Source organism: Ornithorhynchus anatinus, chromosome 18 (assembly GCF_004115215.2).
Source record: "Ornithorhynchus anatinus isolate Pmale09 chromosome 18, mOrnAna1.pri.v4, whole genome shotgun sequence".
Lineage (NCBI taxonomy): Eukaryota > Metazoa > Chordata > Mammalia > Monotremata > Ornithorhynchidae > Ornithorhynchus > Ornithorhynchus anatinus.
Window position 1 is genome coordinate 41,823,443 of NC_041745.1, and position 23,334 is coordinate 41,846,776.

Sequence of the window (23,334 nt, forward strand, 5' to 3'; positions counted from 1 at the left end):
TAACTAGTATCATCCTATTTGCAGTTTGTTTCCATCTCCAGAGAAAGACCCTCCACTACTTGAGAGGAGAGGCAAGCAAAATAAGTTCTTCCTCCACCCTAGAACAAAAAGGAGTAGTCATGGTCTCTACTAAATGCCTCAGTGTCATTTATTCATTCATTCAATCACATTTATTGATCATTTACAGTGCGCAAAACACTGTACTAAGCACTTGGGAGGGTATAACAAGACTATATTAGATATTTAGGAAGGACCACAGAAGCACAAAGTACATTCCAACCAATCGATTCTATTTATTGAGGGTTTACCATGTGCACAACACTGTACTAAATGCTTGGAAGAGAACAATTAGAGAAGCAGCATGGCTCAGTGGAAAGAGCCCGGGCTTGGGAGTCAGAGGTCATGAGTTTGAATCCTGGCTCTGCCACTTGTCAGCTGGGTGACTTGACTATGGGCAAGTCACTTAACTTTTCTGTGCCTCAGTTACCTCATCTGTAAAATGGGGATTCACTGTGAGCCTCACATGGGGCAACCTGATTACCCTGTATCTACCCCAGCGCTTAGAACAGTGCTCTGCACTTAGTATGCGCTTAACAAATACCAACATTATGAATTAGACTGTAAACGCGTCAAAGGTCAGGGACTGTCTCTATCTGTTACTGATTTGTACATTCCAAGTGCTTAGTACAGTGCTCTGCACATAGTAAGCACTCAATAAATACTATTGAATGAACAATTTAATCACCACATTCCCATCCCACAGGGAGCTTACAGTCTAGCAGGGAGATGGACACTGATATAAATTACAGATAAGAGGAAGTAATAGAGTATAAAGATACGCCCATTAAGTGCTCAGAGGGTTGGAATATAAAAGTCCCTAGGTAGTGCAGGGCCCTGCTGTTTCCCATAAGACACGGCCTTAGAGAAGAGGCATGGCCTGGTGGATAGAGCCCGGCCCTGGGAGTCAGAAGGACCTGGGTTCTAATCCTGGCTCTGCCACTTATCTGCTGTGTGACCTTGGGCAAGTCATTTCACCTCTCTGGACCTCATTCCCCTCTTCTGTAAAATGGAGATTAAGACTGTGAGTCCCAAGGGGGACAGGGACTGTGTCCAACCTGATTAACTCGTATCTACCCCAGTGCTTAGAACAATGCCTGGCACATAGTAGGTGTTTAACAAAGACTGTAGAGTCTAGACTGTAAGCCTATTGTGGGCAGGGAATGTGTCTATTATATTGTTATACTGTACCCTCCCAAGTCCCTCTCAGGTTGGCACCTGGAGGGTTTCCAGTACCCTACCAGTCTCAGCTATGGGAGGGAGTCAAGCGGAGGCAGACTCATTCCATTCCTAGCTTGGGCAGTGGAAGGCAATCTGCTACAAGTCAAAACTCACCTGTGCTGAATAGCAACAGCATGGGAGAGAGTCAAGGGTGGAGACGACAAGTTTACTGTGCAGAAGAAGGCCATGGTAAACAAGTTCCATATTTTTACTGAGAAAACTCCATGGATACGCTACCAGAATGATTACCAATGGAGATTGGGGTGTTATGGAAAAGATGCGGCCACGGAGTCGCTATGGGTCAGAAACAACTTGACAGCATAAGCCAAGACTCTCCCAAGCACTTGGTGAGGTGCTCTGCCCAGTTTGCTCTCCAAAAATATGATTGACTGATGGGCTAACTAATAAATATCATTTTTTAAAAACCAACTAGGACACATTGCCCCACCACCCCCCACCTTAGCCATTAAAGGTCAGCTCTGTTCCCCCAAGAGACACCCTCTCCACTCTGCCCTGTCTGGTGAAGATGATAAACCAGATCTCCCAGGCAACTAGAACAGCTGGACCCATCGCTTGCACTTAATTGGGCACCAGACAGCTTTATGGGGGTTAATTGCTAACCCCTCTGGCTTCCTACCCTCTGACTGGAGGTAGCTCCGTCTCCCAGAGCTTCCAGCTGCAGTCACTTCCCGGACTAGGCCGGGTTCCCTCAGGGGATCGCCCCCTGTCAGAAGGGGGGAGGAGATCGGTAAGACCGGTTATTAATCAGATAAGCCCTTCCCTGATTCTCTCTCCGCCATGGCGGTTAAATGAAATTATACATTAACCCCCGGCCCAGCTTTCCCGCAGGCTCTGGTTCTGTGGAGTGTCTTTCAGCCTGCCTGTCGCCTTCCATTGACAGAGCCGTCTTGGGTCTGCGTCTCTTGGGGGGAGTGAGGGAGTCTTCTCAACTCCAGGTGTGCATCTTTAACTCTGGCTTCCATCACAGGAACCTCTCTAGACCTGCAGGTCCACTTGGAAAAGCTCTGTGTGTCTGATTGACAAGTCACCAAGGAGAGAGTTGACTGGGCACCAACCGGGCCTGATAGAAAGAGCATATGGGGCTGAAAGCCAAGAGACCTAGGTTCTAGTTCCTGCCCCATTGGCCTGCTGTGTATGTGAGACCTTGGATAAGTCACTTAATAATAATAATGATCATTATGGTATTTAACTGCTTACTAAGTGCCAGGCACTGTACTAAGCACTGGGGTAGATACATGCAAATTGAGTTGGACATAGTTCCTGTCCAACCCAGGACTCACAGTCTTAATCCCTGTTTTACACATGAGGGAACTGAGGCACAGAGAAGTAAAGTGACTTGCCCAAGACCACACAGCAGACAAGTGACAGAACTGAGATTAGGATCCAGGTCCTTTTGACTTGTAGGCTCATGTTCTATGCACTAGGCCATGCTGCTTCTCTAATTTCATTTTGCCTCAGTTCCCTCAACTGACCCAGGAGGGCTAGGAAGAGAGCTCATCAGATGATCTGGTACCTGGCACAGTGCTTTGGCACTTAATAAGCCCTTGGAAAATACTCTAGATATTATTCTTTTTGCCACATTTTCTTCCCATTTCTATTTCAATCCCTTCTGTCCTCTGAAGGCTGCTGCTTCTAGACACAGAGTGGGGAAGGTCAACCGCTCTACCTCAGAAGGACCTGGGTTCTAATCTCAGCTCAGCCACTTGTCTGCTGTGAGGCCTTTGGCAAGCCACTTCACTCCTCTGTGCCTCGGTTCACTCATCTGTAATATAGGGATTAAGTCAGTGAGCCCCATGTGGGACAGGGACTGTGTCCAACCCAATTAGCTTGTATCCACCCCAGGGCTTAGTACAGTGCCTGGCACATAGTAAGCACTTAAATACCACTATCATTATTACCTCAGCTTCCTTTTCATAGCAGATCCCAGGCCTCCTCACTGGGGGAAATTAATATCTTTTTGCTTATAGTATTTAGAAACGCACACTCTGTGCCAAGCACTAGGATAGAAACAAGTAATCAGATGTGGACACAGTCCCTTCCCCACCCAAAGCTCCTCCAGTTCAGCACACTCCCACTACACCCCCAGCTTGCTGTCTTCCTTCCTTTCAAGCTAACCCCCTCGATGGATCCTGCTCTCATCTCCCCCACCGGAGACCCTTGCCCACTCTTTCCCCACCACCTGGAACTCAATCCCTTTCCCCTTCATATCCAACTGACCAGAGCTCTCTCCATCCTCAAAATCTTTCTGAAATCACATCTCCTTGAGGAGGCCTTCCTTAATAGATTTCTCATCTCCCCACCACATATCGCCAGCCCCCAACTCCCACCAGGGCACTTTCACACCACCTAAGCACTTAAATACTTGTTATCTAATTGATCACTGAGCAGCCAGTGAGACAATATATGGGAGACAATATACTGCACTCAGTGCTTGAGATGTACAAAAGAAATTCTGCCTGGAACCTTATTTCTCCCTCTCTAATCACCCAAAACATACCTTCTCCCTCACTTCCTTCATTTCTGCCCCCAGTCCCCAAACCAAATATCACAGAATCCAACCCTCTTCCTGAACCCCTCCACCTGGGTGCTTCCTGACCTGATTTGCCTGTTGTCATGGTGTGAGCCTGCAGGTGTGTGTGGTGGTGGTGGTGGTGAAGCAGAGAAGCAGGTAGTGGCATCTTGCTTGCTGGCCTTGGGCTGCTTAATCTATTAATTAAATCATGCGCCCTTCCTTTAGGGGGACAAATCTTCAAAAGGACAAGAAATTCCTCGTCTCCAGAACACCGAGGGATTAAAGCTTGTCTGGTTCCAGCATGCTGGCTCAAGACCCACGGTCATTACAGACAGACGCCAAGCACTGAAAAGGCGGTGACATTTTAATATCAAAATGCTCCCCGCGGGCAATTCTTGGCTCACGGTGGGAAGAGGCTGGTCCGGGCCTCGTGGCTCGGGGCTCACGGGAAGATCGGGTCTCCCAAAGGCCAGAGGCCCTAAAGCGCCTTCTTGCATCGTCCAAGGGTCGACCTGCATGGAGGGGAAGGGAGACTACTTTTGTAGCAGCATCTGAGTGGGAACTGGGAGAGGCTTGATGCCAAGAGACGTATCCGAAGTTAACCATGGGAGATGATGAGCAAGATGGAGGTGGTAACACCCCCAAGTTTGGTCATCAAAACTCGGGTGGACACTGGTTGGAGTGGAAGCTCCTAGAGGGCAGGAAAAGCACCTAAAGCACGCGATGTACTTTTTCAGGCACGCTGCCGACAGACTCAGAAAGAATATGATTGCTCCCTTTATTCATCCCCACAGCATTCATGTACACATCTGTGATTTATTTATTTCTATTTATTTCTGTCTCCCCCTCTAGACTGTGAGCTCGTTGCGTGTATTTATCCCTATATTGTACTCTCCCAGGTGTTTAGGGCTCTGCACACGGTAAGCTCTCAATAAACAGTGAATGAATGAATGATTACTAGTAATGGTATTAGTAATAATAATAATTATTATTATAGGATTACTAGTAGTATAGTAATAGAAATAGTAATAGAGGAGCAGCATGGCCTAGTGGACAGAGTATGGGCCTGAGAGTTAGAAGGACCAGGATTCTAATCCCAGCTCCACTACTTGTATGCTGTGTGACCTTGGGCAAGTCACTTCACTTCTTTGGGCCTCAGTTACCTCATTTTTAAATTGGGGATTACGACTGTGACTCCCCTGTGGGACATGGACTGTGTCTAACCTGATTATCTTCTAGCTACCCTAGCACTTAGACCAATGCCTGGCACATAATAAGCACTTTAATACTATAAAAGGTGGGGTGGGGAAGAGGAAAGGCTTAATGGAAAAAACTCAGGCACAGGAGTCAGAAGACCCAGGTTCAAACCCCAGCTCTGCCCATGGCCTGCTGGGTGACCCTGGGTCACTTAACCTCTCCGAGCCCATTTCCTCATCTGTAAAATGGGACTGCCCATCATCCCTCCCCCAAACTGTGAGCTTTTTGTGGGACAGGGACAGGGACCCATGTGACTAACCTGTTTCCACCTCAGTGCTTCAGCAGAGCGACTGGCCCACAGTGAGCACTGAATACCATAACTAGTGCTAGTAATTAAAAGAGCAAAAGCCCCTTTGGAGTCAGTTCAACAAGCCCCTGGGTTTTGGAGGGGGGCTGATTTGATCGGGAGCAGAAGAGAACCGAGATGTCATACTTGAGCCGGGTCAGTGCTTAGTGCAGTGCTTAACACATAGTGAGCTCTCAACAAATATTACTATTATTAACGAACCCTCTCCCTGGCCCTTCTGGGACCTGGGCCCGCGACAGACCAGCCCGTTCAAAGGAAGGGATTAGGCGGAGCAGAAAGCGAGCCCTTTCGCCAAGGGCTCCAAAGGCTGCCCTGGCAACCAGAGCATTTCAAAAGCGGCAGGAGTGCCCTCCCTTCTAAAGCTGCCCCTTTCCCCGTCCCCCCTCCACCCCCTGCATGGTGTGGTCCAGAAACACCTCATTAGAAGCCATTATTTGTTCAAACCCAGGAACTCTTCAGGTTATGCAAATGGTGCTCTCCTACCAAATCCCCCTCCCCACCTCCACTCCCCACAGCAATTAAACTGGCTGGCGGCAGGCGGGCAGCAAGAGCTGGACAAGTTCCCTTTTTCTTCTTGTTTTGTAGGTTTGGATTTTTTTACCCTTCCACTTACAGTGGATCTTGGGGTTTCCCCTCAACTGCCCTCAGGCAGGAACATCACCTCTGCAAAGAACACTAGGGGACACTTTATAGAACAGGTGTGGAGAACTATGCCAAAATGCTTTACTCACAGGTTAACCCCACTAGGATGGCAACAACTTTCCTGAGTTTCCCACAGTGTCTGTGTCTCTCTCTCTCACACACACCCACACCCCACTCCCCACCACCCCCCCAGCCCTAGGTACAGCCACACCTGATTTCTGCCCCCCCTCCCAGGCTTTGTCAGAGTCTCTCACTCAACCACAGGGCATAAACCAGATAAAGCAGCTTGAGAGGCCATGTGGCTAAGTGGTAAGAGAATAGGACTGGGATTCAGGAGACACAACCTCTAGACCCAGCTCCACCACTGATGTGCTGTGTCTTTTGAAAGTCACTTAACCACTCTGGGCCTCAGTTTCCTCATCTGTAACACAGGGATAAGATAGCTGGGTTTTTCTTCCTCTTAGGTTCCCCATGTGGGACAAGGGACTGTGTCTAACCTCCCAATATTCACCCCAGTGCTAAGCATAGTGTGTGGCACACAGGAAATTGTTAATAAATACCCTAACAACAGGTTGTCCAAAGCAAGGAGGCCTAAGCACCCTTGGCCACCCTCTGGCCCCGAGACAACTCACAAGGAGCTTATACTCTAGAGGATTTGGAAACATTCACAAGCAGCGGAAACAAGAAAACTAAATATACGTCTTCAGCTGCCATCTTGCAAAGCCTCATGTCGGGTTCCAATAACATCCTTTAAATTATTATAGAAAATCTGAAAGAACAAAAATAAAAAAACCCCTAACCTCTTGGAAAATCCAGAATAAAAAGCAGTCACTAATCTGGGTCAATATTTACTAAGCAGATAAAGGAAGACCTTTTGTAGCTTTATCAACAGGATACTTACTGTCCATGAATATCATTTACACTCAGATTTAAGACTTCTGAAGTGTTTGAATAGCGTGTTGTCCTTAAGCATTGCAACTTTGACAAAATGAATAGCTTCAAAAGCCTGTCAGAGTCCACCACCTATGTGCCAGTTTAAAAGCCTAAATCCCCAGTGGTTTTAGATTCTCACAATGTATTTTTAACTTTCTGGGAGCATAGGAAAGCTGGCTTCATCTACCACTGCCAGTTATACACTTCCACAGTCCGAAACAAGATGCTTATTTTCAAGAACCCAAACTGTAAAAGCCAGTGGAATCCCGGCTCCGCCATTTATTAGCTGTGTGATTTTGAGCAGGTCACTTAACTTCTCTGTGCCTCCGTTTCCTCATCTGTAAAACGGGGAATAAGACTGTGAGCCCCACGTGGGACAACCTGATTCCCTTGTAACTACCCCGGTGCTTAGAACAGTGCTTGGCACGTAGTAAGCGCTTAACAAATACCATCATCATCATAAAGTGGCAGAGTTGCTGCTCAAGATGTTTATCTGCTATCTCCTGCTACATGATAACAAGTGAGTTGGAACCAGAGACGCCAAGGTTAAAAAATGGCAAATGAGGGCCAGATTCTTTGCTTTTTAAAATGCTTTGGCTGCAAGAGGCACACCAGTGAGGCTGTAGAAGCCTTGGAGTACCTTTCCCTGCTCTCTCTCTGCTGGCTTGCTGGGGGCGGGAATGCAATCCCAGAGCCGAGAGTGAAGCCAGACAGGCCTCGAAGCCTTAAGACTGTGAATTCACTCACCACAAGGCTAACTCTGGTCTGAGGTCACCTTCATCAGTCATGCAGGAAGGGGGATCTACACACTCACACCAACACACACTCTTTAAGGCAGCAGACTGAGGGCTGTTACACACATATACACACACTCCATTGCAGGACAACGAGGACTGTTACTCACATACCCCCTATGGCAACAGAATGAAGACTGTTACACACACACACACTTTAAAGCAGCAAAATGAGGGCTTTGACACACACGCACACACCCCCACTCTATGACAGCAGAATGAAGGTTGTTATACACACACACACATGCACACACACCCTATGGCAGCACAATGAGAGTTGTTACATACACACACCCTATGGCAACACAATGAGGCTGTTACACACATAGGCCTGCATACATACACACACACCCTACACATACACAAACAAAATCCCCAATTTCCAAAACAGAGTGTCCTGCCCCAGGAGGGCTCACAATCTCATTAAGAGGGAGGGCTGGTACCTAATCCCCATTTTACAGATGAAGAAACTGAGGCCCAGAGCAGTTCAGTCACTTGCTTAAATTCACACAACAGGCCATATTTATATCCAATAACGTCCACCCAAGCAGAGGAGAAAAATATATTTCCCCTTGCTTAGACAAGGAGTTTATTCTCTGACCCTTTACGATGCTACTGCCTAGCGCCTTACTTTTATAAATATCTCGCTTTATGAAATGTTTGTCAGTTTGTCTGCAATGGAATGTCGGCAGCCTGCACCCACACTGCACCACCCTCCTCCTCCTCCTGGGTCCTGCTTAATGGGCTCTAGGAAAGCTAATTGCCACAATTAGCAAAGACAGGGGTTTCATCAGATTCTACTGTCCAAGAGATTGCAGGCCTCAGATCATTAAGAGTTCAAATCTACAATCTGTAACTTCATTTGCTACTTCTGGAAAAGGACTCTTAATCTGACTTACCGCTACTACTCCTGCTACTAATAACAATGTGATATTTGTTATATACTTACTGTGTACCAAGTACTGAGGGAGATATAAAATAATCAAGTGGGATGCAGTCCCTGTCCCACATGGAAGAACAGGTATTGACTCCCCACTTTACAGATGAGGAGAATGAGGCTCAGAGAAGTTTAAACGAATGGCCCATGGTCACACGGCAAGCAAATGGAGGAACTGGGTTTCGAACCCAGGTCCACGCTCTTTCCACTTAGTCAATACTGCTCCTCCTGTTTCTGATCAGGCACGAGTTAAGAAAAAACAGCACTAGAGAACATAATAATGATGATGATAATAAAGATAGTATTTGTTAAATGCTTACTATATACAGGACCTGTTCTAAGCGCTGAGGTAGATACAAGATAATTGAGTTGGAAACAGACCCTGTCCCACATAGAGCTCACAATCTTAATCCCCATTTTACAGATGAGGGAACTGAGGCCCAGAGCAGTGAAGTGACTTGCCCAAGGTCCCACAGCAGACAAGTGGCGGATCAGAATTAGAACCCAGGTCCTTCTGACTCGGAGGCCCGGGCTGCATCCATTAGTCCGGGCTGCTTCTCAAGAACATGTGTCTTGAGCGACGCCGTGTGCAGAGACACAACTGTGTCTCCGCACGTCACCCGGCGTACGATCCAGAGAGGCGTTTGTTGTCAGAGGCCACCGGCTGACAGCGTGCTATTCAAATCACCCTGTGAAAACGCATGCCAGGAAAGTACCACGTGCACAGTTTCTGAGCGTTTTCCACCACTCCGATTGCAATTCCACTAGACACCCAGGGATCGAACTGGAATTTCAATATCTACTTGACGTTATAAGGGCTGACGTAGCCCTTACTGGGCAAGGAAATACCGGGTCAAATCACTTCACAGCAAACAATGTGCCCCATAATATCCAGCAACTCACCTCTTCGCTCCCCATCTCGTTCTCTTCATTCGTCTCAAGATGGCCTTCTAAATGGAGCCCCCCTCTTGGCTCCCCTGTTCACCCTGTTCCCCAGGCCTGGGGCTCCCCAAAATCCACCACACCACCAGTTCTCCCTGTGATCGAAGCCCGCCCTGAAATATCACCCCCTCCAATCAGGTTTTCCTGACAAATTCCCATCACCTCGCGCCTTCCCATCATCTCACACCCTATCTACCCCACTGCTACCTCGAGCAAACAGTCAACTGTTGAACTCTGGATCCCCTTGCTTTGTATCCGTCACAGCGCTAAGTGTAGTGCTCAGCACAGAGGAAATGCTCGATAAACACCACTTCTTCAGGGTGGCCCTGCTTTGCCCTCTCTGGTGCCTGGTGCAGAGAGGAGAAAAAGCAGCTTTTCCAAAACCCCTCTGAGAGGATTCTAGCGGTGAAAAAAAATATTCCCAGAAAGACAACTGAGCATTCACCGCAAGCAGAGGGCTGGCCCTTTAAGAGCCAAAATGAGCAAACCGCATACTCTGTCTCGGAATAAACAGTTCCACAAAGCTATGTCAATTAACTCTTCTGGAACCCTGACTGAGCAGGCCTGTAGTTTACGAGAGGGCAGGAAGATCCAGCTCCTCTACATTTTACTCAAGCTCATCTTACTTGAGAAAAGAACTCGCCACAACCCCAGTTCTGGGCCACTCTGTGCATCAATTTACCAATAATAATAATTATTATTATTAACAATAATAATAGTACCTTGGATTTGTATGAGTGCTTTTATCCCCAGAGCGCTCTCACGATTATTACCTCATTTCTGCCCTCCCAACGACCCCATAGGCGAGACATATATTATCATCAGCCCCATTTTGCAGGTGAGGAAACAGTCATTCAGAGAGGTCAGGCGACTTACCCATGGTCACACAGCAGGCCGGGGGTCAGATCCAGATTCGAACCCGGGTCCAGGCCCTCCGTTGCAGCACCCATGTGCCTCTCTCCAGGCCCACTCATGTGGACGGCAACTCGTTCATCCGTCAATCATATTTACTGAGCGCTTACTGTGTGCAGAGCACTGCACTAAGCACTTGGGAGAGTACAATACAACAATAAACAGACACATTTCCTGCCTATAATGAGCTTACATGAACAACAGCTGGAGAAATCACGCAGACACCCAAAGGCCAGATGGCTCAAAGAAGTGGGATTTTGATTAAGGGGAGCCCTCTCCACTAGGGGGTCTTCCTGATTAATAATGATAATGATGGTATTTGTTAAGCGCTTCCTCTGTGCCAAGCACCGTTCTAAGCGCTGGGGTAGATACAAGTTAATCAGGTTGGACGCAGTCCCTGTCCCACAAGAGGCTTACACTGTTTATCCCATTTTACAAATGAGGTAACTGAGGCACAGATAAGTGGAGTGACTTGCCCATGACTGCATAGCAGACGTGGCAGAACAGGGATTAGAACCCAACTCCTTCTAACTCCCAGGCCCGTGCTCTATCGACTAAGTCACGCTGCTTCTCTTCCCCTACTCCCACACCCTCAGTCTCTACTGAGGACCCCCTATAACTCACTCAGTACTTTGGAGTCTGATCCGAATCTCCCTGAATTTTGTTTGAGCTTTCTCTTTGTAGTCTAAGTGCCGGAGGGAACACTACTGGCAGGGATGAGGAAGGGTGAGTGGCACTGTGCAAATCACTAGCACTATGATCAACTCCTCCACACGTTTCTGCACCCTGAAATCTTAGAAACGAGGCTTGTGCTGGGGCGAACACAAGATCAAGATATAATAATAAAAACAATAATAATCACGGTATTTGTCAAGCGCTTACAATATGCCAGGCACAGTACTAAACGCTGGGGTTACTGTAAGCAAATCGGGTTGGACACAGTCCCTGTCCCATCTGAGCCTCCCAATCTCAATCCCCATTTTTCAGATGAGGAAACTGAGGCACGGGAAGTAAAGTGACTTGCCCAAGGTCACACAGCAGACAAGTGGTGGAGCTGGGATTAGAACTCATGACCTTCTGATTCCCAAGCTCGTGCTCTATCCACTACTCCATGCTGCTTCTGAGCAGCATGTCCCCTGTCCACAGTTCATTCAATCGTATTTATTGAGAGCATACTGTGCGCAGAGCACTGTACTAAGCACTTGGGACTGTACAATTTAACAGTAAACAGACACATCCCATGCCTATAACGAGCTTACAGTCTAGAAGAAGAAGCTCATAATCTACGTGGGGGGTCGGACAGGCCCAGAGAAAGCAAGAGTGAATTATACACAAGAAAAAGTGAAACAATAAGAGGAAGTTTTGGTCCCTTCAGATGGTGAAAGCTTTCACTCATCTGACACTCCATGAAGGAAACAAAGACTAAAAGCTACGCCAGAGGTGACCAAGATCTCATCCTGACTGTGCTTTTCTGGCAAGACCCAAATTCAGACCTGTTGAAAAAATTCTTCCTTATTCCTTTGACTCAGGCAAGTCTGCACTTCTCTTTCTTCCTCCAATCTGTAAATTATCGCATCTGTCTGTCCCGCTAAAATGTAAGCTCCTTTGGAGCAGGAATCAAGCCAATTTCCTCTAGCACACACTCCCAGATGGTTAGTACAGTGCTGTGCACCTAGTAGATACCCAATAAATACTGTTGAGTGATTGATGGCTTCACATCACCCGCCTTACATTTATACGATGTGTAATTTTCTTCAAATATCTGGACGGCAGATGAACTCTGAGCAAGATGAGCAAAAATGATGGAAAAAAAGAGGGTGAGCTGAGATCAAACAGCATGAGTCTTGGCTTATCAGTGTTGAATACGGGGATTTTTTGATCAAAAAACTGTAGGACCCCATTTCTAGGAAGACAGTTACCATTAAGTTCGGTTTTTTTTAATACAGCGTTTTCATCTAAGGATGTGATACCGCGGCCCAGCCTTTCCATTAATGAGAGATGAGGTGTGAAATCCACTGGCTCGGCCAAGATCGGCCCCAGAAATTATCCTCCTAGTTTCTCTACATCTCAGAAAGGGGCCAGGGGATGTAAAAGCCGCTCCGGGCATTTCAGCCTCTCCCTCCGGAGCCGTGGGCAAGAGAGAAACACTTCAGGTGGCCTGCACGGTGCCACAAACGCCAATGCCACCCCGACCCATCTCCATGCCTTCCTGGAATAAGTGAGGTTACACAATGACTGCCCTCCTATTCCTAAACAAACTGGAAATCCCAACTGAGCTTACTGGAACAAAGAGAGAGCCTTTTTACTGCTGTTTATTTTTATTTTGTATTCGTTAGCTTTTTAGATATTCCTGGCATGCAAGTTAGTCCCTCTGTAACAAGCAGCTGCATTTAGTTAAGGATTTTAGAAGAGGGGTTTTTTTTTTCAACTCAGAGGTCTTTTCAGAGTCTCAGAAGACTATTCATTTCTATGCATGTGTCTATAGAACAGTATCTAGCGTCTCCCCCTCCCCCCCCAGTACCCCTCACCGCAAGTTTAGGTACTTATATTTAAGAAGTGGGAGCGGAGCTTTACGGACTTCCTTGCCGAAATCTGGCCTGGAAAAGTCCGGCCGAAACCGAGCGCTTCAAGGGTGTAGCACGACTCTCAGCCGTCACATATCTGCGTAACTTAGTGGACGGAGCCCGGGCCTGGGAGCCAGAAGGCCCTGGGTTCTAAATCCCAGCTCTACCATATATTTACTGGATGACCTTAGGCGAGTCACTTCACTTCTCTGGGCCTCAGTTACCTCATCTGCAAAATGAAGATAAGCGTACGAGCCCCATGTGGGACAGGGACTGTGTCCAACCGGATAAACTTGCATCTATCCAGCGCTTAGTGCAGTGCTTGGCACATAGTAGGCACTTAACAAGTAGCAAAATTATTTATATCAATGTCTGTCTCCCCCTTGAGACTCTTTAAGCTCGTTGTTGACAGGGAATGGGTCTGTTATATTGTTCTATTGTACTCTCCCAAACACTTAGTACACTGCTGTGCACACGCTAAGCGCTCAATAAATACAATTGCCTGCCTGATTGCTGGAAAGCTCAGGGCAAGCAACGGATCATACGTTTAAATTTTAAATAACCTGTCCCCACCTCTCCTCTTGAATCGTACTCTCAAGGCACAAATCCATCAACAGTTCACCAAAATAGACCTCATCCCACTTTGGAAAAAATAACTGGCAGGCGACTTCACCAAAACCGCATCAAAGTCGTAGTTCATTACGAACAAATGTCGATTCCCCTCGGTCCGTGGGTTGACGGAAGGGTGTTGGGTAGAGGAGGGGAAAGGAAAGCCAGCATTCGTTTGTAATAAGTTTAGGACTTCAAGGGACAGGAGACCTTGAATGCGGTCATCTCAGACGCTCTGGTTCCACAAGCCCAGGCTGGAGTCGACGAAAACTTAGCCCAGGAAATAATAATAATAGTACTTGTTAAGCGCTTACTATGTGCCAAGCACTGTTCTAAGCATTGGGATAGATACAAGTTAATCAGGTTGGACACAGTTCCCGTCCTACCTGGGGCACACACGCTTAAACCCCATTTTACAGATGAGGTAACTGAGGCCCAGAGAAGTGAAGTGACTTGCCCTAGGTCCCACAGCAGATATGTGGTGGGGCTGGGATTAGAAGGCAGGTCCTTCTGACTCCCAGGCCCGGGCTCTATCGCTAATCCGGGCTGCCACTCAATGATTTGGGAATGACTTGGGAATCTCTGCCTGGGTGATGGACCACTTTGCTCCGATGAGCTTGGATCTTGGACCCTTTAAGCACTTGGTATTCACCCCACAACACTTAGGCTCCTATCCAGAGTTGTTAACGTCCATCTCCCGTTCTAGACTGTAAGCTCCTGGTGGGCAGGGAACATGTCTGATGACCCTTGTTGTATCATTCTCTCCCAAGCGCTTAGTTCAGTGCTCTGCGCACAGTAAATGGTCAATGAATATCACTGATTGATTTACCGACTGATTGATCAGCTCTGCCAGGCTGACTTGGGAGGGTGTAAGGAAGGGTCGGACAGAGAAGGTCTCCATTTCCCCAGTGACAAGTTTCCCAGCCAGGCCGTGGCTGGAGATCAAGTGGAATAAAGACAAACTTTTGAGTCGAAACAATTCCCTCTGAACTGTGAGCTCGTTTTGGGCAGGGGACGTGTCTACCAACTCTTTACTGTGCTCTCCCAAGCGCTTAGTACTCTGCACGCAGTAAGGGCTCAATAAATAGGACCGATTGATCGATTAGGGCAGGGTGGGATGGGAGAAAGTTGGGGGAACCCCTCTTGAGCCGCCAGAAGAATGTGAGTGCCAGGAGTGAGAATGGCATTTGGTCAATTGACTGAGTAATGGAGGAGCAAGACATTCTGCCTAGTAAGGTTCCAAGTCATACAGCGTACTAGTCCAACTGGGCTAGCCCACCTGTCCAGAGTCACTCACTCATTCAATCGTATTTATTGAGCGCTTACTGTGTGCTGAGCACTGGACTAAGCACTGACGATGGCACAGCGGAGAGAAAACAGGCCTGAGAGTCAGCAGGTCATGGGTTCTAATCCCAACTCTGCTGCTCGTCTGCTCTGTGGCCTTGGCCAAGTCACTTCACTTCTCTGGGCCTCAGTTACCTCATCTGTAAAATGGAGATGGAGACTGAAGCCCCCATGTGAGATAGGGATTGTGTCCAACCCAATTTGCTAGCATCGATCCCTGTGCTTGGCTCAGTGCTTGGCACATAGTAAGTGCTTAACAAATATCACAATTATTATTATTATTATTATTACACTTAGGCTGTAATCGCCACCTTAGCTACACAAAGATGGGAAATACCCTTTTAGCCTCATGCTTGTCTTGTGTTCAGTTTGCTCTGGGGCTATTTTTCAAAGAGTCTCTGGAGGGGATGTTCAAAAGCCCTAGAGTTTCATGGCTCTCGTGTGTCTTTTGAGATACACGCATTACCGACTCCGTTTCATTTTACTCTCCCAAGTGCTTAGTACAGTGTTCTGCGCACAGTAAGTGCTCAATAAATATGAATGATTGATTACAGGCAGGGAATATATGAAACAAAAGATTCCATGATTCGTGGAGGATTTTAAAGTCTCATTTAGGGAGAGTCTACACTGTTATGGGACTGAAGTGACTGTAATTTTTCAGCATGGAATTTTCGACCCATTTCCTTAGCGTCTTTATTTCCTGCAGGGAAACCTACCCAGCAGAGGGAAAAAAGTACGGTAAAGGCACTGTTTGCAGTGGAGAATAGGTGTGAATATATCTCCACACAAGAGGTCTGCTCTCCGGATGAATGGCCTTTCTGTCCTTTGGTGACCAGCCTGCGGAGCTATTCCAGCCACTGAATTCAGGTAAACCTTTTCACGTGACAAGCTGGGAATTCCGAAAGGGCCTGGGCACGGAAATCCCTAAATCCTGGTTCCCCAGAAGAGTACACACTCTGTTGTATTGCGCTCTCCCAAGCATTTAGTACAGTGCTCTGCACACAACAAGCCCTGGATAAATATGGTTGGTTGATTGATGGATGATGGGCCTCCTTCCCTCTTCCTCCATTCTCCCTCCTGTCCCAGCAGCTGCCTCCAAGATCATCCTAAACTTGCAGGGATTCGGCTGCAAATAGGAGGAAAATGTGAATAATCAGTAAATGCTGAGACACAGTCCTATCTCTGAGTGCAGCAGGAGAGAGGTGTGAGGAACAAGGGGGCTTAAAAATGAAAAAAGATACCAAGCCCTCTCCCTGCTAAACTCGATGGTTTTATGAATCACCGACTAAGGAAACTGGGTCTACCTTTGGGAAGCGGGACAAGGCGCCTTTGGGGAAGCGCATGGGGGGAAAAACTGAAAAGAGTGGAATTTTATAAAACACCGAAATCAAACGGGAGACTGGAACTAATTATCAGGCAACTCCCTACAAACTGAAACAGGGTCGAAGAGCGTGGGGGTCTCGGGGAAGAGCAGGGTCGTAGCCCCTTCCCCCAAACGATTAGGCCTTGCAACATGGGGGGGGGTGGTCTTAATCCCCCCCACCCCCAACCCCAAATACCTAAATTAGAATAATCCCGATCTGTAAATTGCCCTGATCCCTTTCAACTTTAGAAGCAATCATCTCCAAGCCCCCAAAGGAAACGAGGACAATCGGTGGAATGAAGGGAGAGGAATTTCAGTAACACTTCCACAAGATGTTAATTAATCCTATTTACCTAAACATCTACGGAGGCTCGGCTAGCTGTCCAGGTAGCTTCCTGATTCGACTGGCTTCTAAGAATTCCACTAGGAAAGCCATCGGGTCAGGGGCAGGCAGCTTCTGAATCAGGATTTCTATTCTTTTCTCTTAATGGGCTTCCCTTGCCCCCAAGTCTTTTCTTTTTTTCTTTTTTTTTTTCTCCAAGAGAAGAGCCAGAGAGATGCATGATAAAGGGCTGGAGGAGGGTTCAGCCACCACATGTTCTGGGGGGGGGGGGGGGGGGGGGGAAGGAAGGAAAGGGGGGAGGAAAGGAGTAAGGGGGAAAGGGAGGAGGGGGGAAAGGGGGAGAGGGGGAAAGGGAAGAGGGGGAAGAGGGAAAAGGGGCAGGGGGAAAAGGGAGAAGAGGGAAAGGGAGATGGGGAAAGGAAGAGGGAAAGGGGGAAAAGGGAAAGGAGAGAGGGCGAAAGGAAGAGGGGAAAAGGGAAAGGAGAGAGGGCGAAAGGAAGAGGGGGAAAGGGAAAGGGGGAAAGGAAGAGGGAAAGGGGAGAAGAGGGAAAGGGGAGAGGGAGAAAAGGGGGAAGAGGGGAAAGGTGGAAAGGGGAGAGGGGGAAGAGGGGAAAGGTGGAAAGGGGAGGGGGGAAGAGGGGAAAGGTGGAAAGGGGAGAGGGGGAAGAGGGGAAAGGGGGAAGAGGGGAGAGGGGGGAAGACGGGAGAGGGGGGAAGACGGGAGGGGGGGAAGGAGGAAAGGGGAGAGGGGGAAGAGGGGAAAGGGGGGAAGAGGGGAGAGGGGGAAGAGGGGAGAGGGGGGAAGAGGGGAAAGGGGGGAAGAGGGGAGAAAAAGGCAGAGGGAGAAAGGGGGGAAGAGGGAGGGGGAAAGAGAGAAGGGGAGGGAGAAAAGGGGGAAATGGGGAGGAGGTAAGGGTCGCCCCCTCTCAGGATGCCTGTTGAAAGTGAAGCTCAAGGCCCTGATGGCTTTAATCAGGCGCCCCCTCCCTCCCCACTCACCCCGACTCCCCAATCGGTTGGCTCCCCAGGGGGAGGGGGCTCCGGGCCTTTGTGCCCCCGGCCCAGGCGGGGGGCTGGAGGATGGGGGAGGAAGGGTCCCCGCTGAGAAGGGTAACGTGCCCCGGCTCTCCATCCTTTATCCCCTAAGGACCCCGGAATCAAAGGGCGGGGGGCGGAGGGGGCGCACACACATGCACACACGGGACAAGCACACGGGCACACACGCACACACCCCCACCCTCACGGGTGCACGCAAGCACACAATAACAGCAGCGTGCGCCCCTATGTTCACGATGGTCAAAGTAGCCCCCAAAACACACATCCCACGCGTACACACCTCCCATCCCCCGAACCCCAAACCGGGAAAATCACACACACACATGGGTACACACAATAACAGCAGTGTGCCCGCACACACGTTCGCGGTGGTAAAAGTAGTCCCCAACACCCTTCTCCCATGAGGACACACACACCCGGGATAACTACATACAAATACACACCCGGGATAACTACACACATATACACCCGGGATAACTACACACACACACACACCCGGGATAACTACACACACAAACACACACACTTACCCACACTCGCCTACACTCGGGGGCGTACACGCATGTACACAATAACATCAGTGTGCGCACACATGTTCAAGTTAGTAAAAAAGAAAAAAAAGTGTGCCCGATTCCCCCCCCAAGCCCATGCATACACACTTCCCCCCACCCCGGGATAACTACACACCTACACACCCCCCGACCCCCGGCCGAGGCCCGCCCGCTCCAGGACTTGTTGCAGTAATCCAGGAGGACGGCGCGGAGGCTTCCCCTTTTCCTTCCTCCCCCCGTTTTCCTTTCCTTCTCCTCTCCTTCCTTTCCTTCTCCTCTCCTTGCTCCCCTCCCCTCTCCCGGTCTTTCCCTCTCCTCCTTTCGCCCCTTCCTTCTTTCCCGGCTCTGCCTCTGCGGCCCCGAAGCCGGTCCTGGCGACGCTGGCCGTTTTTGGGGGGTGGGTGGGTGCGGGTCCCGGGGCCAACCCGGGCTTCCCCGGCCCCCCCGGCTTCGGCTCCCCCTTCCCGACGCCCATTTTTGCCCAGAAAAAGTGTTTTTTTCTGTCCTGGGAAGAGGCTCGGGACCCCCTACCCGGGAGAGGGGAAGGGGAGGGAGCCCCCAAAACTTGGGCCCAAAGGATGCGCCGACCTGCCGCTGCTGCTCTGCTCAGCCAGGGGAGGGGAAGGAGGAGCCCCCGACCACCCAACTACCCACCCACCCGGCTACCCAGCCACCCGGCTACCCAGCCACCCGGCTACCCATCCGGGCCGGGGTCGGGGGGTCTGGGAGCCGGGGACCCCTGGGTCCGGTCCTTCTTAGGTCCGGTCCTTCTTACCTTGGGCCTCTCCGGGCTGGGCCGTGAGGATCCCCGCTTGGAGCAGGAACATGGCCAGCGCCCAAGGACCGGCGGCTCCCCCGGCTGCCAGCCCCCGCTCCCGGGCCCGGGACATCCTCCTCCGCCCGCTGCTCCGGACTAGCCCCACATCCAGGGCTTCTTCCTCCGGAGGGACCTCCCGGCTTTGTCCTCCTCGACCCTGCAAGGACCGGACCCGGGGAGCCTGCCCGGGGAAAGGGCGCAACGGGGGCCGGAGCTGGAGGGGAGATCTCCAGCACCCTCCTCTTCCTCCTTCTTGTCCTTCTCCTCCTTCTTGTCCTCCTCCTCCTCCTTCTCCTCCTCCTCCTCTTCTTCTTCTTCCTCCTCCTCCTCCTCGTCGTCGTCCTCGTCCTCCTGCTTCTCCCGCTCTCTGCCGGTTTGTCACTTGCGCCCGGGCCTAGGCTGCGCAGCGCCCCCTGCTGGCCGTCCGCGGCACCTCCCCCCCGTGCGCGCACAGCGCCCCCTGCTGGCCGTCGGCGGACCCCCGCGCGGCGCCCCCTGCTGGCCTTCCGCGACCCCTGCACCGCCCCCATTCAATAGTATTTATTCAATAGTATTTATTGAGCGCTTACTATGTGCAGAGCACTGGACTAAGCGCTTGGGATGAACAAGTCGGCAACAGATAGAGACAGTCCCTGCCGTTTGACGGGCTTACAGTCTAATCGGGGGAGACGGACAGACGAGAACAATGGCAATAAATAGAGTCAAGGGGAAGAACATCTCTAATAATGATGATGATGGCATTTGTTAAGCGCTTACTATGTGCCAAGCACTGTTGATGATGATGATGGCATTTGTTAAGCGCTTACTATGTGCCAAGCACTGTTCTCAGCGCTGGGGGGATACAAGATAATCAGGTTGTCCCACATGGGGCTCACAGTCTTCATCCCCATTTTACAGATGAGGGAACTGAGTCACACAGAGGTGAAGTGACTTGCCCAAAGTCACACAGCTGACAAGCGGCGGATGAGCTGGGATTAGAACCCATGACCTCTGACTCTCAAGCCCGGGCTCTTTCCACTGAGCCACGCGGCTTCTATGTTGGCATTTGTTAAGTGCTTACTATGTGCAGAGCACTGTTCTAAGCGCTGGGATAGATACAGGATCATCAGGTTGTCCCACGTAAGGCTCACAGTTAATCCCCATTTTACAGATGAGGTAACTGAAGCACAGAGTAGTGAAGTGACTTGCCCACAGTCACACAGCTGACAAGTGGCAGAGCTGGGATACGAACCCATGACCTCTGACTCCAAAGCCCGGGCTCTTTCCACTGAGCCACGATAATGATTCATTCATTCAATAGTATTTATTGAGCGCTTACTATGTGCAGAGCACTCTACTAAGCGCTTGGAATGGACAAATCGGTAACAGACAGAGACAGTCCCCGCCCTTTGACGGGCTCACGGTCTAATCGGGGAGACGGACAGACAAGAACAGTAGCAATAAATAGAATCAAGGGGATGAACAGCTCATTAAAACAATAGCAAATAAATAGAATCAAGGGGATGTACATCTCATTAACAAAATAAAAAGGGTAATGAAAATATATACAGTTGAGTGGAGGAGCACAGTGCTGAGGGGAGGGGAAGGGAGAGGGGGAGGAGCGGAGGGAAATGGGGAAAAGAGGGCTTAGCTGAGGGGAGATGAAGGGGGGGTAAAGGAGGAGCAGAGGGAAAAGGGGATGATGATGATGGTATTTGTTAAGCGTTTAATAATAATAACGTTGGCATTTGTTAAGCGCTTACTATGTGCAGAGCACTGTTCTAAGTGCTGGGCGAGATACAGGGTCATCAGGTTGTCCCACGTGAGGCTCACAGTTAATCCCCATTTTACAGATGAGGGAACTGAGGCCCAGAGAAGTGAAGTGAATTGCCCACAGTCACACAGCTGACAAGTGGCAGAGCCGGGATTAGAATCCACGACCTCTGACTCCCAAGCCCGGCCTCTTTCCACTAAGCCACACTGCTTCCCTTACAATGTGCAAAGCACTGTTCTAAGCGCTGGGAAGGGTACACGGTGATCAGGTGCTCGGCACAAAGTAAGCGCTTAACAAATCCTAAAATTATTATTAAATTATTATCCGGTTGTCCCGCGTGGGGCTCACAGACTGAATCCCCATTTTACAGATGAGGGAACTGAGGCACAGGGAATAATAATAATGGTATTTGTCAAGCGCTTACTATGTGCCATGCACTGTTCTAAGCAGTGGGGGAGATACAAGTTAATCAGGTTGTCCCATGTGGGGCTCACAGTCTTCATCCTCATTTTCCAGGTGAGGGAACTAAGGCACAGAGAAGTCAAGTGACTTGCCCAAAGTCACACAGCTGAGTGGTAGGCCCGGGATTAGAACCCATGACCTCTGACTCCCAAGCGCGGACTCTTGCCACTAAGCCACGCTGCTTCTCAGTGAAGTGACTTGCTCAGAGTCACACAGCTGACAAGGGGCAGAGCCGGGATTAGAATCCATAACCTCTCACTCCAAAGCCCAGGCTCTTTGCACAGAGCACCCTGCTTCTCATCCCTTCCTCCAGACCCTCCCATCCCAAGTTGTTCCCACCAGCTCAGCCCTGCAGGCATTCCAGGAGAACAGGGATCAAGCCCAAAGGGTGGCGGGGAAAGGGCAACTTGAAAAAAAAAGAAGAAAAAATGAATTTATTATTATTAATGAATAACAATAAAGATGATGATGGCATTTGTTAAGCGCTTACTAGGTGCCAAGCTCTGTTCTAAGCGCTGGGGTGGTATTTGTAAAGTGCTTACTAATAATAATAATGGTATTTGTTAAGCTTACTTGCCAAGCACTGTACTAAGCACTGGGGTAGATACCAGTGGTCAGATGGCCCATGTGGGGCTCACGGTCTTAATCCCCATTTTACAGACGAGGGAACTGAGGCACAGAGAGGTTAAGCGGGTTGCCCCAGGTCACGCAGCGGACGAGCAGCAGGACTGGGATTAGAACTCATGACCTCTGAGTCCCAAGTCCGTGCTCTTGCCACTAGGCAATGCTGCTTCTCTAACTGGGGTACTTGGTAAGCGCTTACTATGGGACAGGCACTGTACTAAGCGACCGGGTGGGTACGAACAAATCGTGTTGGACACAGTCCCTGTTAACAATAACTGTGGTAGTAATGATAATAACCGTGGTACTTGTTAATAATAATTGGGGTATTGGGTAAGCGATTACTATGGCCAGGCACTGTACTAAGCTCTGGGGTGGATACAAGCCAGTCAAGAGAAGTGACTTGCCCAAGGTCACAGTGCAGCCAAGGGGCACAGTGGGGATTAGAACCCCTAACCTGCTTGAGACCCAGGCCCGGGCTCTATCCACTAGGCCATGCTACTTCCCTGATCCCCTCAGTTCATCTGATCCCTTAATAATAACCCATTTTACAGATGAGGAGACTGAGGCCCTCGGAGGGAAGGTGACTTGCCCAAGAGCACCCAGCAGGCCCCGGGCAGAGTTGGGACTAGAACCCAGGTGTTCTGACTCCCGACTCCCTGCCGTTTCCATTAGCCCATGCTGATTACTCTAGTGTTGTGCAGATTTCCAACTAGGTTTTTGTTTCCCCCTTATTCCTTCCCCTTCTATCCAAAACAAATCTCTGCCGGACTTTGGCTCTCAAACGCCAAGATCTTTCGAGTAGCATCTTGAAATCCTTCCTTGTGGCTATTAAGGGACCTAAAAGGAGAATAACCTCTTATCCTACGATAATACCTTGAATTTGTACAGCACTTTGATTTTCCAAAGTGTTTCCACAACAATGACCTCATTTTCTTCTCACAATAGCCCTGCAGGGGAGGGAGAGGCAGGGATTTAGAGTGGCCATTTGTCCAGTTTTCTATCAGATGCTTTTTTTCGGTAACAGTAATGCTATTTATCCATCCGTTGTGTTTACTGAGTGCTTACTGTGTGCAGAGCGCTGTACTGTGCACTTGGGAGAGTACATTCATAACAGAGTTGGTAGACGTATTCCCTGCCCATGACATGATTACGGTCTAGAGAGGGAGATGGACATTAATATAAAAAAATTACAGATCTGTGCACAAGTGCTGTGAGGCAGAGGGAGAGGTGAATAAAGGGAGTAAAAATGTCCTACTAGGTACTAAGTGCTGAGCTAGATATAAGATCATCAGAGAGGACACAGTCCCTGTCCC

General features: G+C 49.4%; 1 protein-coding gene across 1 annotated transcript in view; it reads right to left on the minus strand.

Moving 5' to 3' along the window:
* ROR1 (receptor tyrosine kinase like orphan receptor 1) overlaps window positions 1-19,462 on the minus strand; it is a 261,556-nt gene extending 242,094 nt beyond the window's left edge. Inside the window, exon 1 of the mRNA XM_029046648.2 lies at window positions 19,141-19,462. Within this exon, the coding sequence (XP_028902481.1) occupies window positions 19,141-19,255 (115 nt within the window). The 5' untranslated portion in view covers window positions 19,256-19,462. The remainder of the gene's footprint in view (window positions 1-19,140) is intronic.
* Between the last annotated feature and the right edge of the window lie 3,872 nt (window positions 19,463-23,334).